Source organism: Equus asinus, chromosome 23, assembly GCF_041296235.1.
Source record: "Equus asinus isolate D_3611 breed Donkey chromosome 23, EquAss-T2T_v2, whole genome shotgun sequence".
NCBI classification, from domain to species: Eukaryota; Metazoa; Chordata; class Mammalia; order Perissodactyla; family Equidae; genus Equus; species Equus asinus.
In genome coordinates, this window is record NC_091812.1 from 7,739,801 (window position 1) to 7,763,447 (window position 23,647).

Here is a 23,647-nt window from a genome sequence, read left to right on the forward strand (position 1 = left end):
TGTGAGTGTAATACACGCATAACTCATTTAATCGACCCAAAGCCCCGGGGTAGAGAAATCAAGGCACAGACAAAAAGTTAATGGCAGAGCCAGGACTTAACCCGGGTGTCTATCCCACAGCCCCTGTTCATAACTGCTGTGCCCTAGGGTTCGATACTTCACTAATGAAGAAGCATGGCATGATTTCTCACCGAGCATGGCAGAGCTGAAGTTCAAAAATTAGACTCATGGTTATTAGAGGCGGAAAGCACCATCTATTCCAACATCTTTTTCTTAAACCCAGGAAAGTGACACTGAGAGAGGGGTCTCCCCTGCAAGATGACCAGGGCACCAGACCAGAGCTCTGCAAGATTCGCTCCCCAAGGTTCCGAATCCTTAGACCTTCACCCTCCCGGAGGTCCTGCCTCCAACCTCCAGCGGAGCAGTGTGCCCCGGCAGCGCCTTCCGGGGATGTGCTGCAACGATGGGGAAGGCCGCCGGCGACGAGGCGTACTTCCAGAGGAGCAGTCTGTTCTGGCTCACCGTCATCACCCTCTCCTTTGGCTATTACACCGTAAGGGCAACGGCCTAGCGTAAGATCCGCGCCTGCGGGCGAGGAGAGTCCGCGCAGGCACATTCCGGCTCTCAGGCGCTTTGAGCCAAGTGAAAGGGGTGCAGGCCGACAAGAAGATGCAGGCGCACTCCTCTGCCCCTGCCCGTCGCCGGGGCTCGAGGTCCTGAGAAACCGGCTATTCAGGCTTTCCCTCTATGGGGGCGGGGACGGCTTCCCACCCCATGACTCAGCGTCTAGCTCTTTCAAGATGGTGGTGGCGAAGTCAGAGGGCAGCAGAGCTGCTACGGCCTATTTCCGTACGTCCAGAGCCTTGCCCTCGCTGGTCACGGTCGTGGGGCTGGGATATTTTGCGGTGAGGTATAGGGCGGGACGGGGCATCTATTTTGGCCTGCCAGGCCCTCGTACAGCGGGGGGGAGGGGGACGGGGAAGTTGTGGAAGGGAGGTCTTGCGCTTGCGTGCCCGGTGGTTGCCTAGGTTACTGGCGTAAGCGGAAGTTAGGTTGGCTCTTTGGACGGTTTCTGCTTTAAGAGTGTTCATGCCTTTGCGTCCTCGCACATCCACGGTTGCTAGACTAAACTGAGTGTGAGGAGAGCTGACGGAGGGGGAATCCAAGTTGGCAGACTCCCGTAGGCCTGCCAAGTCAGGATAGGGCTTCCGACGCAGAATGCTTGAGGCAGTTAGAATTGCTTGGAAAATGGGAATAGACCTAAGGGATGGGTAGGATAGTTGTTAAGAAGGGATAGAAAGGATAAAAATGTATGGCATAGATATGGAATCAAGAAGACTGAGGATCTCTACTAGAAGAGGAGCGACTTTTGTCTTGAGTTCCTTTAAAGGATAATGGGATAGATGCCTGGAAAAGTAGGTTGTGGACTAAGTTGGTATAATTTTGAAGGAAGGCAAAGCTATTTGGATATTGCTCAGGAGATTGTGGTGATTGGGGATTAGAAGTGTGTTTGTCCATGTGTGTGGTGATGAATTGAAATTAGTCTTTGGGTGGTGAACATGATGTAAGCTACACAGAAATCGAAATATATGACGATGTACGCTTGAAATTTATATAATGTTATAAATCAGTGTTACTGCAATAAAAAAAGAAAAGGAAAAAAGTAAAAGAAGTGTGTTTGTCGTGTCCACAGTGTTGATTATTGACGAATCTGACCACCTATGTCCTGATTTCCCCATACGTAAAATGGAGGTATTGAACTGAAAACTCTTGAAGGTGCATTTCTGTTCTGTGATTCTGCATCTCTGACTAGTTAGAATACAGATGGAGGGAAGCTTTGGGGACTTCAAATTGGGATATTTTGGAACTGGCAGGTGCTGCTCCTTCTAGTCCCCTTGCTTTTGGAGGATGCAGTGATTTTTCATGCTTTATTTATATTTTGGATGTGTAACAACATGATAGGAGAGGCAGTACTGCTCCTGGCTGAGATCTGAATGGGACAATAAATTTTGGGCCTGTTGGCACATAATTGTTCTCAGAAAAGCCTAAGCTGGCAGAGATTACAACACAGAGACTGAGGGAAAGCTGATGAGATTACAAAAAGCTTATGTGATTAAGTAGTTGCTATTAGCACTTCACAAACCTGATCTCACTTATTTTCCAACTTTGTGCAGGATCATTCCCAATTTTAGAGGTAGAAAAAGTGAAAGAAGAGAAAGGGATTTTAAATTAAACTGGGGTTTCGGGGGCCGGCCCGGTGGCATAGTGGTTAAGTTAGTGCCCTCCACTTGGCAGCCTAGAAGTTCTCTGGCCCAGATCCCAGGCGAGGACCTACACACCACTCATCAGCGATGCTGTGGCAGCATACCATATACAAAGTAGAGGACGATTGGCATGGATGTTAGCTCAGTGCCAGTCTTCCTCAAGCACAAAGGAAGATTGACGACAGATTTGAACTCAGGGCCAATCTTCCTCACCAAAAAAACCCACAGGCGTTTGGCTCAAGGCATGGTTTCTGCAGTAAAAAAGCTAGCCAGGGCACATAAACTCTTAAAATGTGTTAATAAACTGTATAAAATAATGTTTTTGGTGGAGTTCATTAAGAAGTCATCCAACTTGGACATTGAGTCTGATAACCATATAGTTTCCTGAGCATAAATCTCCCACTAGAATAGTGTTTAGAAAATAGAAGTAGAGAGTGGAAGCCCAGGTGACTTAATTCAGAGTTTCTTTGGTCTATAGTTGTTCTTGTGGAGTCAGAATTATTTCCTAGCCTCTCTCAAAAGGGAACATTTGCTGATTTAAGTGACCTAATAGGTATTGTGTGCCTCTGGTTCTTTTTCAGTGGGTTGTCTTCTGGCCTCAGAGTATTCCTTATCAGAACCTAGGGCCCCTGGGCCCCTTCACTCAGTACTTGGTGGACCATCATCACGCCCTCCTGCGTAATGGGTAAGGACAGCTGCGGAAATGGGGTGTGGACACTGCAGCTCCGGTCTCACTGTACGCCAGGAAGGCCTGCAGTTGCCTTTAGATATTTAAGAGTAGTGCTAGTTCACGTTAAAGCACCTTTCTTTTTGAGGTTTCTGTGATAACCATCACCTTAAACTAGGCTGACTTTTGTTTCAGGTATTGGCTTGCCTGGCTGATTCACGTGGGAGAGTCCTTGTGTGCCGTGGTATTATGCAAGTAAGTGTTTTTAATAGGTCTTTGTCGCTTTTCTCTTGGTATCTAAGTTGAGAGTAGCCACATTTAAATAATTCATGCATTTGTAGGCTGAGAGCACTCTCAGGGTAGAGTTGAATCCCCACACCTAATACTGAGCCTAGCTTAGAGGGAGTATTCAGTAAACATTTAATTAATGAATTCATTTCATTTGTGTTAGCTAATCAATTATTTCATTACTTAATTTGATGATTTTTGTATTTCTTTTAAAATTCTCTGTATAGCCCCAACTAGAACAAAAGATTAGGAGGCTACCTTCTAGTTTGAAGAGGGGCTAAATTATTGACTTAGGCTGATGATGCCCCATTCTAGTTTCACAACAGAATCACCTGACGAGCTTTTTCAAAATGCTTATGTCTACATATCTGGTTTCCAGACCCAGAGATCCTAACCTGGTAGGCCTGACTTCGGGCATGAGAATTTGTTATTTTTTCAAGCTTCGCAGATAATTCTGGGTTGCAATGCAAGTTAAAAGCCCCTTGACTAAACCCTACTCAACAGATGTCAGTGTAAGTCAATACTATGTGACAGTAATAGAAAAGATTCTCTTTACATTTGTACTTATGTAAGCATATACAGAAAGTATAATGTAATGAAAGAGATGGCGATAGTAATGCCAGACTGCTTTGCAGTTAACTTTGTTTCTGGTCAAGATTAACTGCCACCTGTGTTATTGTTGTATTACCTCTAAAAGTGGAAAATAAGATACTTTATTACCACTACTTTTTAATAATAGAAATAATATTTATTGGGTGCACCCTATGCCAGACACCACTAAGTGCTTTAAATAGATTATCTTCTGGTTTATTAAACAAGCTGGAGTTTTTGGGAGAGGAGCAGAAAGAAACTTTATTTTTTCTCACTCCTCTCCAAGTAAACTCATTCTGTGGATTATTTTCTGCCTCCCTCCCAGCCCTGCATGAAATCAGAAGCAGCACTATAGATTTTCCAGTCACTATCTGATATTATCCAGTCTAGTACAGTCTATTTATTAAAACTATAAACTTTTATCTAATTCAAAATAGCTCTTCTCATCCAGCTGGGGATCAAGAGCCTGTTGTGGGGAAAACAGTGTAGTTAGTGCCTTCTCTTATTCCACCTTTTTGCCATATTCACTAGCAACAGCTGCTTGTGCCCCTTGGGCTGGTAGGAGCAGTTAGGGGAAACAGGGCACAGTGTGCCTTGTGATCAGCAGTGAGGTGCTGTGGATGTTGCATACCCAGTGTTGGCTCTTTCTCTCCAGAGGGTCCCTGGTGGATCTTTGAAAAACCACCCATCACTGGGGATCTCCTTTGTGCAGTTCCCACGACGATTCCTTCAGGTGCCTCCTCCAGCATGCCAGTCACAGTTTCCTCTCAGGAACTATGATTAGGGGGGAATTTCCCTTTTATTGAGAATTTTTCTGCCGTTCAGTTAGGTCTTTAGGCCCACCCGTTGCCAGCGCCCTTCCACAAGATCTGTATGGCTCACGATAATAGCTTCCTTATCCCTCCAGTGGGATAAAATCTGCAAGTGCATGCGGTTCCCAGTGCATGCACTTTAATTGCCTACCAGCCTTTAATCTTTTGAATCAAATATAAATCCCTTCCCCCAAATTGCAGGGGACTTGTGTCAAGCTCTCCAGTTGGTTCTATTGAAGCTGTTCTTTGGGCTTGATTTGTGATAGGAAATGCCACAGCACTAGCACCTCTTTCCACTGGCCTCTTCAGCCTCTCGGTGAAACCTCAGCTTGGAGGTGTGTGGTCCAGCCACACTGACACTGTCTACTGACAGTGTTGGAGTACTTGACACCTATTTTGTCGTTGGCATTTGAAACCTGTAATGAAAACAGAAAGAATCAAATTTAACATCCTGCCATGCCGTTCTTTGAAGGGTGGAGGGAGAACAGGCATAGAGAGGTTAGGTCACCACTATTTTGTTCATGAAATCATTTGTTTATGGTCTAACATGTTGCAGTGTATCATTGGTCACTATAAATCAGAATAAATATTCCTTCTGAATAATGAATTAATGAACAAGTGTAAGTGAATGAATCAATATATGAAGACATGCAGGACATTTGTGTAGGACAGTTGGTGAATTCCTTTTAACCAGAGATAAGATTGGACTCTATGTTCTACTTTATAGACACCATAATATGTGTACATATAAATATAAACTCTTCCATAACTTTTTTCTTGTGTCGTACATGCCTATTTTTCCATGTCTAGACCTATAAATTTACTTTATTCATTTTATTAGTGCATAGTATTCTATTCTATGTATATGCCTTAATGTATTTAACAAATCTCCCTCATGATGGACTTTTAAGTCTCTGGTTTTTTTACTGTTATAAATAGTACTGCATAAACATAAATGTCTCATACATCCCGGCCCACTTTGGTATATCATTTTTTTATTGTTTGGTGGTAGAATGTATGAATATAGTCGATTTTTATCTGTTGACCTTACACCCAGTGACCTTGCTAAATTCACTTATTAATTATAATAGTTCATCTATAGATTCTTTTTAATTTTCTAGGTACACAATTGTGTCCAGAAGTAAAGACAGTTTTATTTCTTCTTTTCAATTTTATATACCTTTTATTCCTGTTTCTTCCCTTATTGCCCTGCCCACTACCTCCAGCACAGTGTTGACCAGAAGTGGTGATAGTAGGCATCCTTGCCTTGTTCCTGATCAAAGGGAAAGCTTTCAACATTTTGCATCATGTTTTTTCTAGAATTATGTAGATTTCTTCTATCAGAATGAAGACGTTCTATTCCATTTCTATGTTTGCTGAGAACTTGTGTTAAGAATGGATGTGGAAATTTATCAAATGCTTCTTCTGCTTTTATTAAGATGATCATGTGATTTTTCCCCTTTAATCTGTTAGTGTGGAAAATTATATCATTTTTACATAGATTGTTTTTAAATTTTGTTTTAAATTAAAATTCATCCACATGAGACTTAATTATATACAAATGAGACTGTAGCAAGCCATTTACTTCTTTTGGGATATTTTCTTTTAAGCTTTGTTTTAAGCCGTTTGGTTTGAATGACTGTATAAACAGGTGTTTATTATTACTATGTGCCAGGCCCTTTACTAAGCACTTTGTGTATATTATCTTATAAATCATCTCAAAACTTTGGTGAGATAAATACATTATTCCTGTTTTTCAGACAAGGAAACTGATTCTGAGAGAGAGTGAGTGACTTGCCCAAGGTCACAGCTGGTAATTGGCCAGTTACATCTGGTCTATCTTCAAAACACTTGCTCTGAAGCCATATCAGTGCTTTTTGACCCTATCCCCTCATCAGAATCACGTGGGAAGCAGTTCTATAACACCATGCCCTAGGCAGTAGCCAGACTGCTTCTCAGGGAAGAGTGAGTGTACCCTCCTAAATGCACAAGAAAAATGAAAATAAATGAACTAAGTATTCAAGCTAAGAAGCTGGAGGAAAATGGCAAAATAAACCCAGTGAAAGTCGGTAGAAGGAATAAGTTTTTTAAAAAATAGAAGATAATAACTCCTATGAAACCACAACATTAAAATTCTGGTGGTTAAACTTTTCTTTTTCTTTTTTTAGGTCTAAAGGCATCACAGATGGTCGAGCTCAACTACTCTGGTTCTTACAGACGTTCCTCTTTGGGATAGCATCTCTCTCCATCTTGATTGCTTACAGACCAAAACACCAAAAACAAACTTAAAGAAGATATCCAAAAGCTTTCTCTTCCCTTTGATATTCAACCCCACCTTTTTTAAGGGGTGCTGTGTTTTTCTCAAACTTTCTACTTTCTAGAAAGTTAAGACCCTCTAGTTATTCATTATTCTTTCATACATTCTGGTTGAGCTTGAGCAGATAATAGGAAAAGACTTTAACTTTCCAATTCTGCAGACTGACCTGTTTGGCAGAGGACTTCTAGCTACCTTCTTGAGGTCCTTGGCTGTGTTGGTGCTCTCCCTATCGTCTGGTTTAAGCCAGGCACTAAATTTGCCTGTTGGCATACCTTTGCTCCCACCTTCTGATTAAAACACCTTACCCTTACCAGCACCATCTTTGTTCTCCTTTTGCACAATCTTTTCCACCTTTCTGGAACAAGATAGAGTGATACTTCCACAACACATCAATTCCACATGCTTTACTAGTCACCTGTGAATCAAGATCTTATTCTTGCAAACTTCTATTTCTCACACAACCAAGAAAGATAAGGAAAATAAACAAGTGCCTGGAATGGGGCAGGCTGAGCGATTACATAGAGGCAAAGAGGACCTGCTGAGAACCAGGAGGAGAGGACTGGGGAATGCCTTCCTGATCCTTCCAGCCAGAAGTGATCCTGGCCGCCACATGGCCCCACGGAGACAGTGCTCTGTAGTGTGCAGGGGTCTAATGGCCACCACTAGATTGCTCCTTCAAGTCAGGACCACATCTTAGACAGCTTTATTTTTCTTTTAGCACCTGTCCCGTTGCCTTGCACACAGGTATTCTGTCAGTGTTTATTGAACAAAGGAGGGAAACTCTGATTTCACTTTCCACTTGTTGAGTATCATTCCAATTTGTGTGTGAAAAGTTTAGAACCCATTCAGTGCACCCTCAAAGAAAAGCACAGGACTGCTTTTGACTGTAGTCTCACCATTCTGTGGGTCCCCTGATAGGAAACCTGTGTCTTTCGCACTTTCCTATTCTGGGTCACTTTCTCCAGGCTCTCTAGATGTCTCCCTCCAGCTCTGGCTTACTCAAATACAAACATTCCTTTTCTAAAGATTCTAGCCCATGGCTTATCCAGCTAGTTACTACTACTCCTATTCACCTTGTTGTACCTTATGACTGACTGGTAGGGGCAGGAGGGTCATTGACTGTGTCCCCTGACCCTGGTAGAATGACTCTGTCACCTCTAGAAGCCATTAGGGCTTCTTTCCTGGAGGACTACCTTCTTGTTCTCTAGGCACTAGACCTTATTTTCCTTCCATGATACAGTAGGGAATATTATTTGTTTTAAGCAAGCATTTGTCAGAAACAGCCCTTTCCTCCAAAGAAAGGCCCCAAGTAAAAGCACAACAACAAAAGATTACGGACTAATGAATTGTTTCTGGTGGAGATCAATTTCTGCAAATTAATGTCGGTCTTTCCCTCTGTTTCTCTTATGATTAAGGGGTTGCTTTTTGGTAAAGAAAAAGATTTTTGATCATAGAGTTAAACATCATGGAACTCCAACCCAGATTTTTTAGAAGCAATGGTCCTCTTCAAAGAGAAATAATGAGGATAATATTAATGGTGCCAGAAACAATATGGCAGATTAGTGAGCGAAATGGACTAACTTGAATAAAATGCTGTGAATTTCTTCAGAAATGTTTCTCCAATCAAATGCTTTTTTTGTATGTCAGGTTTGATAGATTGTCACATGCTTGATTGTACTTTTTCTCAAATAGGCTCTATTATGGAACTGTTTGTACAGTTCAGGGATTTTTTTTTCACTGGTAAGAAATACAGATGCCCTAGTTGTAGGGCATATGTTCCTCATTATGTTTACAGAGACGCCCATAGCGCATTTGACTCCTCCATGCACTGAGTCATGGGTGGACGTGAGTGTCTCCTTTCATTGTAGGATTGTCCTCTTGTTTTATGTTTCACTCAGCATTTGATACAGTCTACACACCAAGTGAGAGTAGTATTCTTTTTTTAAGTGCCAAAAGTATAAAATCCTCTAATCCTGTTTGGAGTATTATGGCTTAGAGCAAAAAAGGATCTTAGTGAGCAAATGGTGCAGGTCATTCATTTTATAGACCCATAAACTGCATCCCATCAAGGTGAGGTAACAACACCACACAAAAATAATTGAGTGTCCTGTTCTCCCCTGCCTCAGCAGAGGAGCTTAGAAGTAAGTCTGTGAAGCAAAAAATAAACAGAAAAATGGTGACATCTTGGCTTTGTGTTGCAGTCATAGTAGTGACATGGGAGAAACATCTTTATGTTGAATTTGGATGAGAAAAGGCCAGAGGCTCTTGGTGGAAGCAACTATGGAGGGCAAACAAACTAAACTTTTCTTACCCACCCCCTACCCCGACCCCGAAATATCAAAAGCATGTATAGTTTTGGTAGGACAAAAAAGAAAGAACCAATTAGGAAAAAAAAAAAAGAGAGAATGACCTCACAACCTAGTAACAGGACAGATTTATAAACTATTTCCTGCATTCAACATGTTATGACTTCATGCAATCCAATATAAACATTTTATAAGTCATGGTTTTAAAACAAGTCTTGAGTTTAAGAGGTTATACTCCAGATGTGTAAAGAGGTTCTTTGGCAAAACAACTTGCTATCTGAGAGCCCTTATGTGTTTACATATAGGCTCTGAAAACAGAGAAGTTAGAGAACCTGCCATTGAGGTTAGAGAACAGAGTGCAATCTCATTGTTATCTTTGCATGGGCCCTTGCTGGAGCCTTGTTAATTAAAGCTCTTAGTTTAGCAACCTGGCTTGTAAATATTTATCCTTCCCTTTCTTATCAGCACAGACCAAAAAATGCTAGTAGGACAGCTGAGTAACATATTGTTAAGTCTTTGAGACCCTTCTCTCTACAAGACTCCTTGACCACATCAAATTGGAAATTTTGGTTTCCCTTTCATCAAGGTTGGACAATGAGAGTGTATAATTATCATTTCACATTTCTCTTTATGAAGAGGAGATCTATACTGATTTCACAGTGGACATTTGAAAGTCCTATTTTAAATACTGTGTTTGCAATTTCTATCAACAAACATTTAAGATGGCTCCTAACCTTTTGTAATAGGTTTGAGTATACCCATTGCCTCATTTCTGTTTGTAGTAAGTCATAAAGTTGGATTAGGGAAAATACCTTTGGCATACTAATACTGTTCAGGGAAATAATCGTGAAAGAACTTTTACTTTTCTCTTGTACCAACACGTTGCACAGGATGTTGCTAGTAAATAAAAATTACTCAATAAAAATTGCCACTCTTGACATTGCTGTAAATGAAAGAGAAATGGCATCTATAGTATAAAGCAGTGAAGTGTTCCTTAAACCTCAAGCATGTAGGGCCCACTCATAACTTTAGTCATGTCTACACTGCACCTGAATTCACTTTTTAAAAAACCTTCCTAAGCAAGAATAACTGAAATGCCAGGCTTGGTTTGTTCGTTATATATTCCTCTAATACATATGAGAAGAGAATAAAGCATAATTATTACCTAAAATCACCATGCATACTAATGATATGTTCAGCACTCTACTAGTAATTAGAAAGTATCACAGTACTCACTGAGACTGAAGTGCGGAGTTTAACCTGGCTCTAACTACAGGATTTTTGTCACCGTCCTGGACCTCAGTTTAAACTCATCATTAAAAAGAATATAAGTAATTTTACATTGTGGCTGGGGTAAAAATAGAATGGTAAATTTAAATGAAATCATCTAGGTAAAGCAACTTTTTACACTATAACGCATTAAACAAGAGTATAGTTTTATTGGAAGGCTGGCTGAGGATGCATCCTGCACTTCTTAAACTTGACCATGCAAATGCATCACGTGAGATCTTGTGAAAGTGCAGATTCTGATTCAGTGAGTGTAGAGCATGTCCAAGTTTTCACATGTCTAGTAGGCTCCCTGGTCGTGTTAAAGCTGCTGATCTGCAGATCACTTTGAATAGCAAGATTTTTAGAGAAAATTTAGAACTAGAAATAAAACAATTCAACTCTGATTTCATGAGGCTTTGGGTTGATTTCTATGCATGCCAACATGTTTTTGTAAGAAAAACAGCTAAACACCCTCACTGGGAGCTCAGCACTTGGAGTCCTGACATAATCAGCAAAGAGCACTGTTGCAGTGCTAAAAATGCTGATGAAATTAGCCAATTGGCATGTCTGCATACTCCCCCTCCTTGAGGATAAAAGTTTGGAATTGAGGCCTTTTGAAAATAAAAAACCCAATACTTTTCAAACATTTTGTTCTAGACACTGACATAAAATATGCAAAACCCACAACAATTCTGTGAGGTAACAGTTATGCCCATTTTATAGTTGAAGACCCTGAGGGGATCTCTGCTCAGATGGCTCACTAGCTCAGGCCACTGACTGCGTCTTCCAAGATCAACCCTGAAAAAACAGTCAACGCACAAGAGAAGCATGGATTCCTAAAACCGAGGAAAAATTAGGGAATCTCCCCTAGACAAGACTACTAGAATTGGTGTGGAGTGGGGAGGGGTGGCCATGGCCTTGGGCAGCAGGGAGAACTAGCTTGGAGGAGAACTTTTTACCTTCCGTTTCTGTCTCTCCCTCAAGTTGCCTTAAGACAGACAGTCATCTCTCTCCGACCCTTCAGCACAGAAGTAGGTAATAACAGTGCCCATGGCAGTGTCTGTCAATATTAGCAACACAAAACCCTCACTGGGAGACAGGGGAAAGTTCATGAAAATAGACACAGGCATTCACTCCACCATGCTCCCAACCAAATCACCAGGATTGTGGATTATGTTGTTATTTCTTCCTAAAGGTTTAAAAGAGAAAATCTCAGGCAGAAGACTGACTGGTGGAATGGCGTCAGTTTTCATGAAGGGTTCTGTGGTTCCTGGATTCTCATCTTTAAATCTCTGATTCCAATATATAGTTAAGGCCAATTCTAATTGGCTTTAACCCTCCCCCAATGCATAGTAGCAGGCATGCTAGTTGATGCCTGAAGGGAAAATGAGCTCACAAACCAAATAACCAGATAGCTAAGGATGACACATATACACCGAGCCACACATACCATCTGAAACAAAAGCTCTGGAACAGAAAGACCTGGAATCTAAAGATGTTCTTTAAGTAGGAGACAAGGCATTATTAAAAGAAGATATTAGCAACATGAAATAAGAACAAGAAATCATAAAAAAGAAGTAAGTGAAAATATTAGACATGAAAAATAAAATAGTTGAAATAAAAACATCTAATAAGTGAAAACAGAGTAAGTGAAATAGAATGAATATAGTTGAAGAAAGAATTTGTGGACACAAGATTGTGGAAGTCTCACAGTAGGAAAACACAAAAAATATAAAATATGAAAGAAAAGCTTAGAAATGTGGATGATAAATATAGAAATACCAATGCCTGGGCAATAGTTCCAAATGTAGAGAAAAGTAAAAATGCAGCAGAGAAGATATTTGAGGAAATAGTGGAGATAAATTTCCCCTAAATAACCTTATTTGAAAGGGCTCATAAAGGGGCAGAGAACAGAGATCAGGAAAAATCCATTCCTAGGAATAACAATAAAATTTGAGAATAATGACAAAGAGAAAAGTCTAAAAGCTTCCAGAGAGAAAGAGCAGATCACCTCCAAAGAAATGACAATGAGATGGATATCAAACAGCTACATTGGATGCTAGAAGACAGTGGAATAGTAGTTTAAAAATATTGAGGAAAAATAACTTTGTAGAATTTTATATTCAGCCAAATTATCGTTCAAATAGGAGAAAGTCATAGAAAATTCCCTGTATCCAAGGGCACAGAATGTTTGCCACACAAAGACCCACATTGAAAACACCTTTGAATGAAGTCCTTAAATAATGAAAAAAGTCAGGCAGTGCTGCAAGAGATATGGGGGAGGAAAGGGGAGAGAGTCATGAAAGAAAAATAAAAGGAGATAATGTTTTCAAAATAACCCCAAATTTAAATTATATATGTTCTAGAAAATTTCCATGATAGCATGTGTGTGTGCATGTGTGTATGGGGGAGGGAGGCAGTAGGATGAGTTAACTGGGCATGAGGGTAAGTTGAAACTGACAAGTAGAAATGGCAAGCAATAGGATATATTGGAATATATGAGGAAGTCATTTGGTGTAAACCTAATTCGGCCTGACTTTGAGTTTCCAAAAAGGCCTGACATGGCGATTGAGCATGCATCGTATATCTGCTTTAAACATTTCCTATGGCAAGAACAAACGGCCTTAAGATAAAGGTGCAACTTCCCCCCACATTGGCATTTCCTTAAGGACAAGCATCTTTCCTTAGGCTAGGAACTGACTGCTGCGCCTGCCTGTGACCATCCAGCTTATCTGTGACCACCCAGCTCGAGACAACAGACCTGCCACCCTGCTGTGTCCATCAATCGCTGTGCTGACTGAGGAGTCTCGCAACTATTGTAAAAGGGACATTTCAGTCATATGTGAAACATCCTCTTTGGGGGTATATAACCACTCTGCACACCCCACTTCACGGTCCTCACATTTTAGCTCAGAATAAACTCTCTCCCAAATTTTCATTTATAGATTGGTTATGGATTATTTTCATCCACTAAACAGTTGCCACCTTAGGAGGAAATATAGATACTAATAAATTTTAAAAAGCAATCAGGATGAACAAACATGAAGTGATGAATTAGGTGTGTGAAAGATGACGTGAGTGGAGCCATATTAAAACAGAGCCAGAGCAGCCATTGCAGAGGAATTGCCTTGCAACACTTGTTTTCTTTATCTTCCAAACTGGACCAAACCACCAACATTCCAAGAAGTGAGTAAGGACAAGAATATCCTGTTTGTAAGGACTGATGAAACTGGATTTTGCTGATGACCAATCATTAACCAAACAAGTCTGGCCTTTTGCCTGATGATCATACCGCAAGCCAATCTCTGAAGTACAAAGCTAGCCTTACCTTATCTAGCACAAATGAACTCTTCTTTAATACAGCTCCTCTCATCCTCCCTTTTCCCCATAAAAACCCTAAGCCCCTCTCCTGTAATTAGGACAGTATTTGGGTTTCTACCTGAATCTGTGCTCCTTGAATTGCAATTCTTTGATCCCAAAATAAACATCTCACTGCCTCTCATTTCGGCTCTTTATTTTTAGGTTAACAGGCGCAACTGCCAAAAGAACAAAAATAGGATATGTAATTGTTTTTATTTGAAAATTTTCAAACATTCAGAAAAGTCACAGAGAAGAGGTTAGAGGACATCCACATACCCTTCACCTCCCAGGTTCACCAGTTAACATTTTGCCACATTTGCCTTATCACTCTCTTTTTCTCTCTCCCTATATAACTTTTTCTTTTTTCCCCCAAATCATTTGAGAGCAGTTGCTGGCACCATGACACTTCATCTTCAGTGTGCATCTCCTAAGAACACAGGTGTTGTGTTACACAACCCCCACATAAGTATTACACTCAGGACATTTAACATTATCTTATACAGTTCAGATTCAAATTTCTCCCATTGTGCTGATAATGTCTTTAGAAGCCTTTGGACTGCAGTAGTGGGGAAGTCCAGGATCCCATCCAGGATCACACACAGCATTTAGTGATCAAGTCTCTTTGGTTTCCTTTAATCTAGAAGGGTTCCCTTGCCTTTTTTGTTTTGGTTTTTACCTTTAATTACTGACATTTTTTAAAAGCCCAGGCCATTTATGTTGCAGAATGGCCCTCAATTTTGTCTGCTTCCTCATGATCAGACTGAAGTTAAACACACTAGTAGGAGTAGAGCCAGATGACGCTATGTCCTTTTCAGTGCATCACATCAAGAGCCACGATGTTTGTCCCATTATTAATGATCCTAAATTTCATCACTTGGTAAGCTGGTGTTCAACAGTTTTCTCCACTTTAAAGGTATCTCCTGAGGCCGGCCCCGGGGCCCAGTGGTTAAGTTCGCGAGCTCCGCTGCAGGCAGCCCAGTGTTTCGTCAGTTCGAATCCTGGGCGCACACATGGCGCCGCTCCTCGAGCCACTCTGAGGCAGCGTCCCACGTGCCACAAACTAGAAGGACCCACAACTAAGAAGATACAACTATATACCGGGGAGCTTTGGGGAGAAAAAGGAAAAAAAAGGATATTAAAAAAAATATTACAGATATCTCCCCTCCCTTTGAATTAATAAGAGATCCGAGGAGTTATACTACAATACCACATGACCACATGTTCCCCACCAATTGTTGAAGCATCCATTGATGATTCTTGTCTCAAACAATTTTTACCACGATGTTTGTAAACTGGTGATTTTCCTATTTCTATCACTTCTTCTACATTTATCAGTTGGCATTTTTCTGCATAGAAGAGTTTTCTTCCTTCTCCTATTTTCATTTATTGGTTTGTTTAGTATTGGAGGTATCATTATGAACTTATGAATTCTTTTTTATTCAATGTGTTATAAATTGTTTCTAAGTTCATTTATTTTGCTGCTAAAATTTGGCCAGTGGGAGCCCCTTCAAGGTGATTTCTGCGTTCTTTTGAAATGCTCTCATCAGTTTTTTAGTATTTTCAACAAGCTGTAATTTTTCTATGCTAGGCCTAGAATCAGCCTATTCTCCAAGCAGTTTGGCTTTCTTGCATTGAAGAAAGGTGTTTAGAAACCAAGATCTGGTTTGTTTCTTGCTGCCAAGGGTGTCCTTGCTTTAGAACCATTCAGTGGACAGAGCTAAGGACATAGATTTTTTTTTTTAATCATGAATTCATACTGATACCTTGTAATTCCAATTCTTTGCAACAGGGTTTTTCCTTTCCTTGTGTCTCCTCCCACAAGGAGAACTCTAGTTCAAATATCAATGTATTTACTTAATCACTCAGTCCTACAACACACACAAAATAGTTTTAGAATAGCTGACTTGTCAGCCAATATTCCTACGAAGAACAAACTTTCTTGGCAGTCCTTTTGATCTGTACAATGTATGTCATAGGAGTTATATTTTTGCCTCCTTGTGAATATGCCATAGTTGGTGTTCAGTTAGGTTTTAAGTTCATTTGCTAATTTGTATTCAATTTTCGGGTTTCCTTTTTTCCCCATCCTTGTTAATGTTCTTATGTTCTTTAATATATAAGACATCAATAGGGTTCAAAAGGCAAAACTATATAAGAAGTATAATTGAAGAAGTCTCATTCCCTCCTCTATCTCTTCCAGCCCAATCCTACCCACTCTCTATAGGTAACTGTAGGAGGAAAAGCTAAAAATAAAATCTCTTGCCAACCCAGAAATCCTTTCCACAAATGGAGAAAAGAAAGAAAGCAGTTTTATTATTTAATAAGCACTAAACCAGACTATGATGTGCCTCCCAGGCAATCTTCTAACAAGATTGCAAAGACAGAAAGAAATCTCACCCTTCTAGATAGGCAAGCAGATAAGATCCATTACATACATGTTCTCAAGATAAACGATAACTAGTTTTCACGTAAGGGGACATGACAGCACCAGTTGCTGTACATTTTTTCATAGTTCTTCCTAAATTCACCTAGTAAGTAGGGTGACCATCTGTATTACCTTCATCCTAAGGAAGGATAAAATTTCTCTCTCTAATGACAAGCAGGTAGCTACAGCTTGGTGCAAGGCAGTAGGCTCAATTCTCACGGTGTCAAGGTGATAGGGCCACTGTCTCCCTGGATATTTACATTTCTAAGCAATAGCTCCCAAGCCTTTAAGAAAACATTCCTGGGTGGTAACATCATCAAGAGGCTTATTTAGCTTTTACATAAGGTTTATATACATATCAAAGAGATGGGGAAAGGACTCATAAATATAGTTTACTCATAAATACAGTCATAAATACAATTACATTGTTATATATTATATATTTATTATATTATACATTCATAAATGCAATTACATGTTATATATATAGTTACATATTGTATATTTACTATATTAATTATACACTCATAAATACAGTTTCTCAAGGAAATGCTCCAAGAAAAGAGAAAGAGGAAAAGATCTCCTTCCCTTTGGGCAAGAGGGAAAATTCAATCTTATTTTTATTTACACTTATGTAACAAATATCATTAATTCCCAGTTTATCATTTCTGTGTGTAATTTTTCGAATAAAAGTAAAGACATATAAATATTATTATTTCACTTTTTTCCTAGGTGTCAAGTCTTGTAATAGATGCCCACCATGGAGTACATTCCCCAGACAAAATGGGCAAAAGTTCTTTCACAACACACCTGCTGTGCTATTTCAGGTGCCTTGGGGCCAGCCCCATGACCAAGTGATTAAGTTTGTGCGCCCCACTTCAGCTGCCCCAGGTTTTACTGGTTCGGATCCTGGGCACAGACATGGCACTGCTTATCAAGCCATGCTGAGGTGGCGTCCCACCTAGCAGAGCCAGAAGGACCTACAACTAGAATATACAACAATGTACTTGGGGGCTCTAGGGCAAAGAAGAAGAAAAAAAGAAGATTGGCACCAGATGTTAGCTCAGGTGCCAATCTTCAAAAAAAAATAAAAAATATATATTTCAGGTGCCCATCTCTGGGATAGTGGTATATCACGTTAAGAACCAAAGTTTGAAGAACTTCCCACTTTCTAACTCTCTAGAGGCCTCTAAAAATCTCTGTGAACTGGAATTATTCACCCTGATACAACCTCAGAAACCCTGAGTTGAATTAATTTACCTTACCTTTCCTGTTACTGGAAGATGAAATCACCCAAAAAAGACAAGATCTGATAAAGACAAAGCTCCCTAAGAGGGAATCTTGCAGGAAGTTTACTTCCAGAGGGAAAAGTAACAGCATAGCAACCCTCTGAGAGAACTGATAAATAACAAGCCGCAATTCAATCTTTTGTTGTTATTGTCGTAGTTTCCACTTAAGAGCAAAAAGGCAGCAGGATGTAGTAGAACAAGGTCCTGGCCTTTTGAGTGACACTGTGTTCAAATTGTTACCCACTGCTTACTAGCTCCATCACCTTGGGTAAATGTCATCATCTCTTTGAGTCTCAGCAACTACTCTCCTCTTGTTTTGTTTGCTTCCTTTTATCCCCCTTCCACTACAGTCCCCCCTCCCAGGCAACAATTCCAATGTGTTTGCTGTGCATGTATTCTTGCACAATGTACATTGTTGTTTTTGTGAGCATGTATTTTTAATTTACATGAATAATATTTTGATATATATGACTTAAAGACCCAATCATGTTGCAATATGTCAATTGCTACTAAACTTTGGCATCTTGAAAAGGATTCCAAGGACAGTGTGAGTTTGGTAACTTAATCTGATTTTCATTTAATTCTTGACAATTTGCCAACAAGAGCTGAGTTGTCCACATTCCATGCTGCTCCCTTGGAGGGGGAAAAACATCTGTCTCTAAGACAGCATGAGAGCCAACTGGAACCCACGAGGTTTATGAACAAGACAGATAACAATAGAAAAAGAAAGTCCAGGCTGGCCAACTAGCATAGCTAATCTTGGACATCTCCACAAATCTATCTTAATTTTGCTCTACTTAGCCAGAATTGCATCAAACTACACAGGATATGAGATGAAACCATGTTCGTGGTTCACTTGTAATCAGAATGTTGGAAGGGACTGCAGAAATCTTAAGATAAACACCCCACACACATACACACCTCTTTACACTGGGAGAAACTGAGCACCTACAAATGAACGTAACCACCAATGTCACACAGCCAGTGTGGTGGCAGACCTAGGTCCCCACCTCCTCAATATTTCACCAAGCTCCCTCTCAGTAGTGTTGCACAAAACATCCAAAGTAATGTTCTCCACAGCATGCTTCACCTCCCAAATATCTTGTAAATATTATCCAAGAATGATGCATTAAGAGTAAGAATAGTTTCCATCGTTGTTAGCTGCCATAAGCCCCTACATCCAGTTCATGTTGCTGGCACCTGCCTTTGACACTGTATCCATAGCAATGCACAAATATTGTAAACACTCTGCAGCCTAGGGGTTTTTTTTTGCCAGGGTTAATCGTGAAGCAATAATACGTTGCACATGTACACAGAATTGGGGTATTTACAGCATTTATGAAGCTTTAACATCTGCACAGCCAGTTTGCCAGGCTTATGTTGTGGGTATTACAAAGTATTTCCTAGGAAACTGAAAATAAATATATTATGAAATTTCAATTTTCAACATGTCAGTAGTGTTGTACTGGCATCCTGTCACATGTGTTGCAAAACACACTGTTGGCCAGAGGCAGGAACTCCTTATGAAATCCCATTACATCCTTTGAATCTGCAGGAATCCCACAGAATGACTTCTATGTTAATGAAAAGAACAAACCTTAACTGAATACTCACTGTGTGCCAGGCATTATGATTAGAGCCTTGCTTGCATCTTTTCATTTAATCCTCACCTTAACCCCTAGGAGGTGGGCACTGCCATTCTATTTTCCCAATTTAAAAATTGAGGCCTAATGAAATTAAGTAGCTTGTTAACAATCAGAGCTAGTGAGTGGTAGAACCAGGAATCAAACCTGTATCCCTGTGACTCTAAAGCCTGTGTTTGTAACGTGTATTCATGGCCTATTGGTTGTAAATTACAGATGTGACCATAGTATAAAATCATTCCCTGGATTCAATATATTCACAGTGAAATACATTGCTCTGTGAAATAGGTATTTAAAACAGACTCCACCATCTAATTCCCTTTATAGAAATTATTCCATTTCTACTTCAAGCAAGGGATTCATTTGAAATGCCTCTTTGAAATGGCATCTATTAAGAAAAGACATTTCCATTTGAACACGAGTCTGAGCAAGGACTGTCCAGAGCAGCCCCCTCTGAAGCCACTGAGGAACTGTGCAGCAGAGACTCAGGCCGGGAAAAGATCCCAGTGATGCCTTCTGATTTCTCACCACAACTAGTTAATTCAAGAGCCATTTGCAACAATATGGATGGACCTTGAGGGTATTATGTTAAGCAAAATAAGCCAGACAGAGAAAGACGAATACTGCATGAATTCACTCACATGTGGAAGATAAACACACACACGGACAAGGAGAACAGATTAGTGGTTACCAGACAGGAAGGGAGTGGGTGGAGGGTGGAGGGTGAAGGGGTACGGGGGCTCATATGTATGGTGATGGATAAAACCCAGACTATCCGTGGTAAACACAGTGCAATCTATACAGAAACTGACATACAATAATGTATACCTGAAATTTGCATAATGTTATAAGCCAATATGACCTCAATAAAATAACTTTTTTCAAAAAAGGAGGAGGGGCCAGCTCAGGAACACAGAGCTGGCCATGCTGCCCTCTCTGTGAGGCATCATCCAAGGTCGTGTCAGCAGCACAGAGGGCTTCTGGGGGTGGGCAGGGCCAGGCCCCTCTCCTGAGCATGTACATATGCCATTCTTCCATAGTCACTGTGGGGAAGAGAGCTCCAAGCAATTCAGCTGTAACTCTTTCTCCAGACTAGGTGGAGCGGGTTAGTAAATGGATATCAGCCTTCAGGGGGCCTGTGAGCCTGAGACCAGGCATCTTCAAGCGGGGTCAAGGTGGAGGTTAAGGGGCCACTGGGATTAGAGAAGGCTGGGCTGAGCCCAGGAGCAGAGTAGAGTTGAATCAGCCCTGTGACTGTGGGGTGGAGGAGGAGGATTGTCTTACAGAATGTAGCAAGGAGAATTTGGCCTTCATCACTTAGAAGTTCTAAAATGGAGGTTCTCATCATGGGTTCCACGGATGGGTCAGTGAACCTTCAATATTGTCTGGGATTAGGACTGGCCAGGTGGCATAGTGGTTAAGTTTGGCACTCCACTTTGGTAGCCCGTGGTTCGCAGGTTTGGATCCTGGGTGTGGACCTACACACCACTCATCAAACCATGCTGTGGCCACGTCCCACATACAAAATAGAGGAAGATGGACGCAGATGTTAGCTCAGGGACCATCTTCCTCACCAAAAAAAAAAAAAAGTGTGTGTGTGTGTGTGTATATATATATATATATATATTTTTTTATATATATATATATATTTTTATATATATATAATCTGGGATCCAAAGAGGCCCCGCAAACAGACAGCCTGGGGCCTCCAGGAACTGTTCTTTGGGGAGTGTGGGGGGCGTTGGTGGATGCAGTACCAAGGCTCTCAGATGCATTAAGGAAAATGGACTTAGTGAGCAAGAGCAGAAGGCAGAAGAGGGTAGCAGCTGCCACTTAACTAGCCATGCAATCTTGAGCAAATCATTCCACCTCTTGAACTTGGGTTTCCTCATGAGGCAGTTACACTTGATGATTTATAAGTTTCCAGCTTTAAAATTCCAAAAAATTCCAGAAGCACTATCTACTAGTGATAGACAATTTACTGGGAGAAGTAGTGAGTTCCCTGTCACTGGAAGTGGGACGCCTGCCACAGCATGGCTTGCCAAGTGGTGCCATATCTGCACCCGGGATCCGAACTGGTGAACCCCGGGCCACTGAGAAGCGGAACGTACGCACTTCACCGCTGTGCCACCGGGCCAGCCCCTACAAACTACATTTATACCTGTGTCAGAAACACGCAAACCCACTCCCCCATTTAAGCTTTACAACATACAAATTTCTCAATATATTTTAAGTTTTTAAGAAATAAAATCTGCAGACTGGTAGGAACACTTTAGAATTCTCCATTCATCTACCCTGTAGTCCTAGGGAATTAAGTTAAAAGCAAAATTGTTCCAGGGCAAAGATACTTGCATAGGCCTTTTTTTTCTTTGTTTCTTTGTTCCTTCTTAGTCAAGTTCAGTGGTTTTCAAATTTGTGCTGCAACATGCTCAATTTAATTGTGATTTGAACGGTGTCCAAGGACTATGTAACTTTAGGCCATACTCAGGGCTCAAGGCACAGTCTGGAGCATGTTCACACTTAAGAGCAAGCTTTGGAGTCCAGGGTGACCTCGGGCAGGTTTCTTATCCATTCTCAATCCCTTTTCTAAAATGGAAGTGATGACAGGGGCTCCTTCACAGAAAACGTTTGAAAGGGGAATTCGTGACCCCTGGGCCTCTCCACCCTGCTCTCTGGCACCCACTACACTTCTCACTTCACCCTCAGCTGTAGTTAGAACTAGTCATCAGCATCATCTCCCATTGGCATCGTGGTCACCTTCACATTCAGGGACTGTGCCTTGTGCTGCAAAGCTGAGTCCCAAAGCCCTGTTCACTTTCTCACTGGACCAGGGACACTCAGAGTTTAGGAGGCAGTGCCAAGCCCCTCCTGCTCCTTATGCTCAGTACATTTTCTATGCGTCTCCCCAGCTGGGCCTCCTCTGCTCACCTATTCTCCCTCTAAGTCCTGCTTCCTCATCGGCTCCCCTCTCCACTTCATTGCTGCTAACCTACTGCCTAAACCTGGGCAAGGCCCTTTCTGTGGGCCTCAATTTCCTTTTCTGGACAAAGATGAGCTTGGCTGCAACAAGAATTACTGTTACTGCTATCACAAATGTATCCTGTGCTTGCTGTGAAACACCAAATAGTTCAACAATGAGAAATGTCTAACATGAAGTTCCCCATTATCCCAGTACCCTCACTCTCAACCTAACCCTTGTGTAGAAAATCAATTACACTTTAGCAGTTGAATGTGCACTTTTCTAGATATCGGCTATATATATAAAAATAGGTATGAATGAAAGAGTGTATAATATACATGCATACATACTCATAGACATACTTTTGTTTATGAATGGGATTGTATTACACACACTCTTCTGCAACTTGCTTCCTTTATTCAATGATAAGTCTAGCAAGTAATTTCCTGCTGGTATACATAGATATAGTTCATTCATTTTAACATCTGCTTAGTATACCACATACCATTTTTATACACTTGTTTCATTATGTATGGAGTAGATTCTTGGAAGGGAAATTGCAAAGTCAAAGGGCATCACATTGAAAATTATTGTAGACATTGGCAAATGGCCCTCCACAAAGGCTGTACAAACTTACATTCCTACCAACAGTATATGAGACTTAGATCATGGAAAGGTGGAGCAGTCAGGAGAACCAAATTTGAGGTGATAGGTCAGTAGTAGAGCCTGAAAGGAGGAACCTCAGCCCAGAGGACTGGGAGAAAGTCTACTTCTGCAGGCTGAGGATGGGCAGAATAGAGAGCACCCCAGGGTCGCTCACAGTGACATAGTATTGGTTACTTAAGAACCCAAGGTGGGAGGATGCTTCATGCTATTGGGAAGAGAGAACCAGGACCTTTACCTCAATTCTATCACAGGAGGATCACAGCCCTTTGGTTCTTAATCTCTTTTGGATTATGGACCTCTTTTAGGATTTGATAATCCTAAATCCCTGAGTGTGCACACATACTCACACAAATGCACCTGCAATTTTGCGTATAATTTTGAAGAGCTAACTGAAAATCTCAGAGTATTAGACATCATGTACAAAGCCTGGACTAGCCTTCTGAAGGATGAGATACCATGTAGTCATTCTATTCCTCCCAAACAAGGCCATCAAAAGGCTACTAGTCCTAGCTATCCCATCAGCCGATCAGGTTCATAAGTGAGTCCACCTGAGATCAGAGGAGACCAACAGAAAAACCACCCAGCTGAGCCCAGCACAAACTGATAACTTGCAGAATCATGCACTAAATAATAGCTTGTGGTTTAAAACCTTTAGGGGCAGGGCCGGCCAGAGGAGGCAAGCTGTCCCAGGCCACGGTCACCCGCCCCTCTGCTCGCTGCAGCCCTGCGCTCCCACCATGCCCTCCTGGTGCTGCAAGGCGCTGATGGGGAGTCATCTCCATCTGCTCAGGGGG

The 23,647-nt window shown here is 41.1% G+C and overlaps 1 protein-coding gene and 1 long non-coding RNA gene across 4 annotated transcripts in view; one reads left to right on the forward strand and one right to left on the reverse strand.

Annotated features, from left to right (window-relative positions):
• Positions 1-420: 420 nt before the first annotated feature.
• Positions 421-8,396, forward strand: LOC123281596 (transmembrane protein 254-like). Of its 3 annotated transcripts, none has more exons than XM_070495911.1 (4): positions 421-553; positions 2,846-2,949; positions 3,127-3,186; positions 6,791-8,396. In XM_070495911.1, the coding sequence occupies exons 1-4, from the start codon at positions 464-466 to the stop codon at positions 6,909-6,911; spliced, it is 375 nt and encodes a 124-aa protein (XP_070352012.1). In that variant the 5' UTR covers positions 421-463; the 3' UTR covers positions 6,912-8,396. The 3 variants fall into 3 exon arrangements, with proteins under 3 accessions (XP_070352012.1, XP_070352013.1, XP_070352014.1); XM_070495912.1 differs by lacking the exon at positions 421-553 and adding an exon at positions 636-849; XM_070495913.1 differs by lacking the exon at positions 421-553 and adding an exon at positions 678-905.
• A 5,660-nt stretch (positions 8,397-14,056) lies between these two features.
• Positions 14,057-23,647, reverse strand: part of LOC106828654 (uncharacterized) — a 32,198-nt gene continuing 22,607 nt past the window's right edge. Inside the window, exon 3 of the long non-coding RNA XR_011497498.1 lies at positions 14,057-14,979. This is a non-coding gene — a long non-coding RNA (uncharacterized lncRNA). The remainder of the gene's footprint in view (positions 14,980-23,647) is intronic.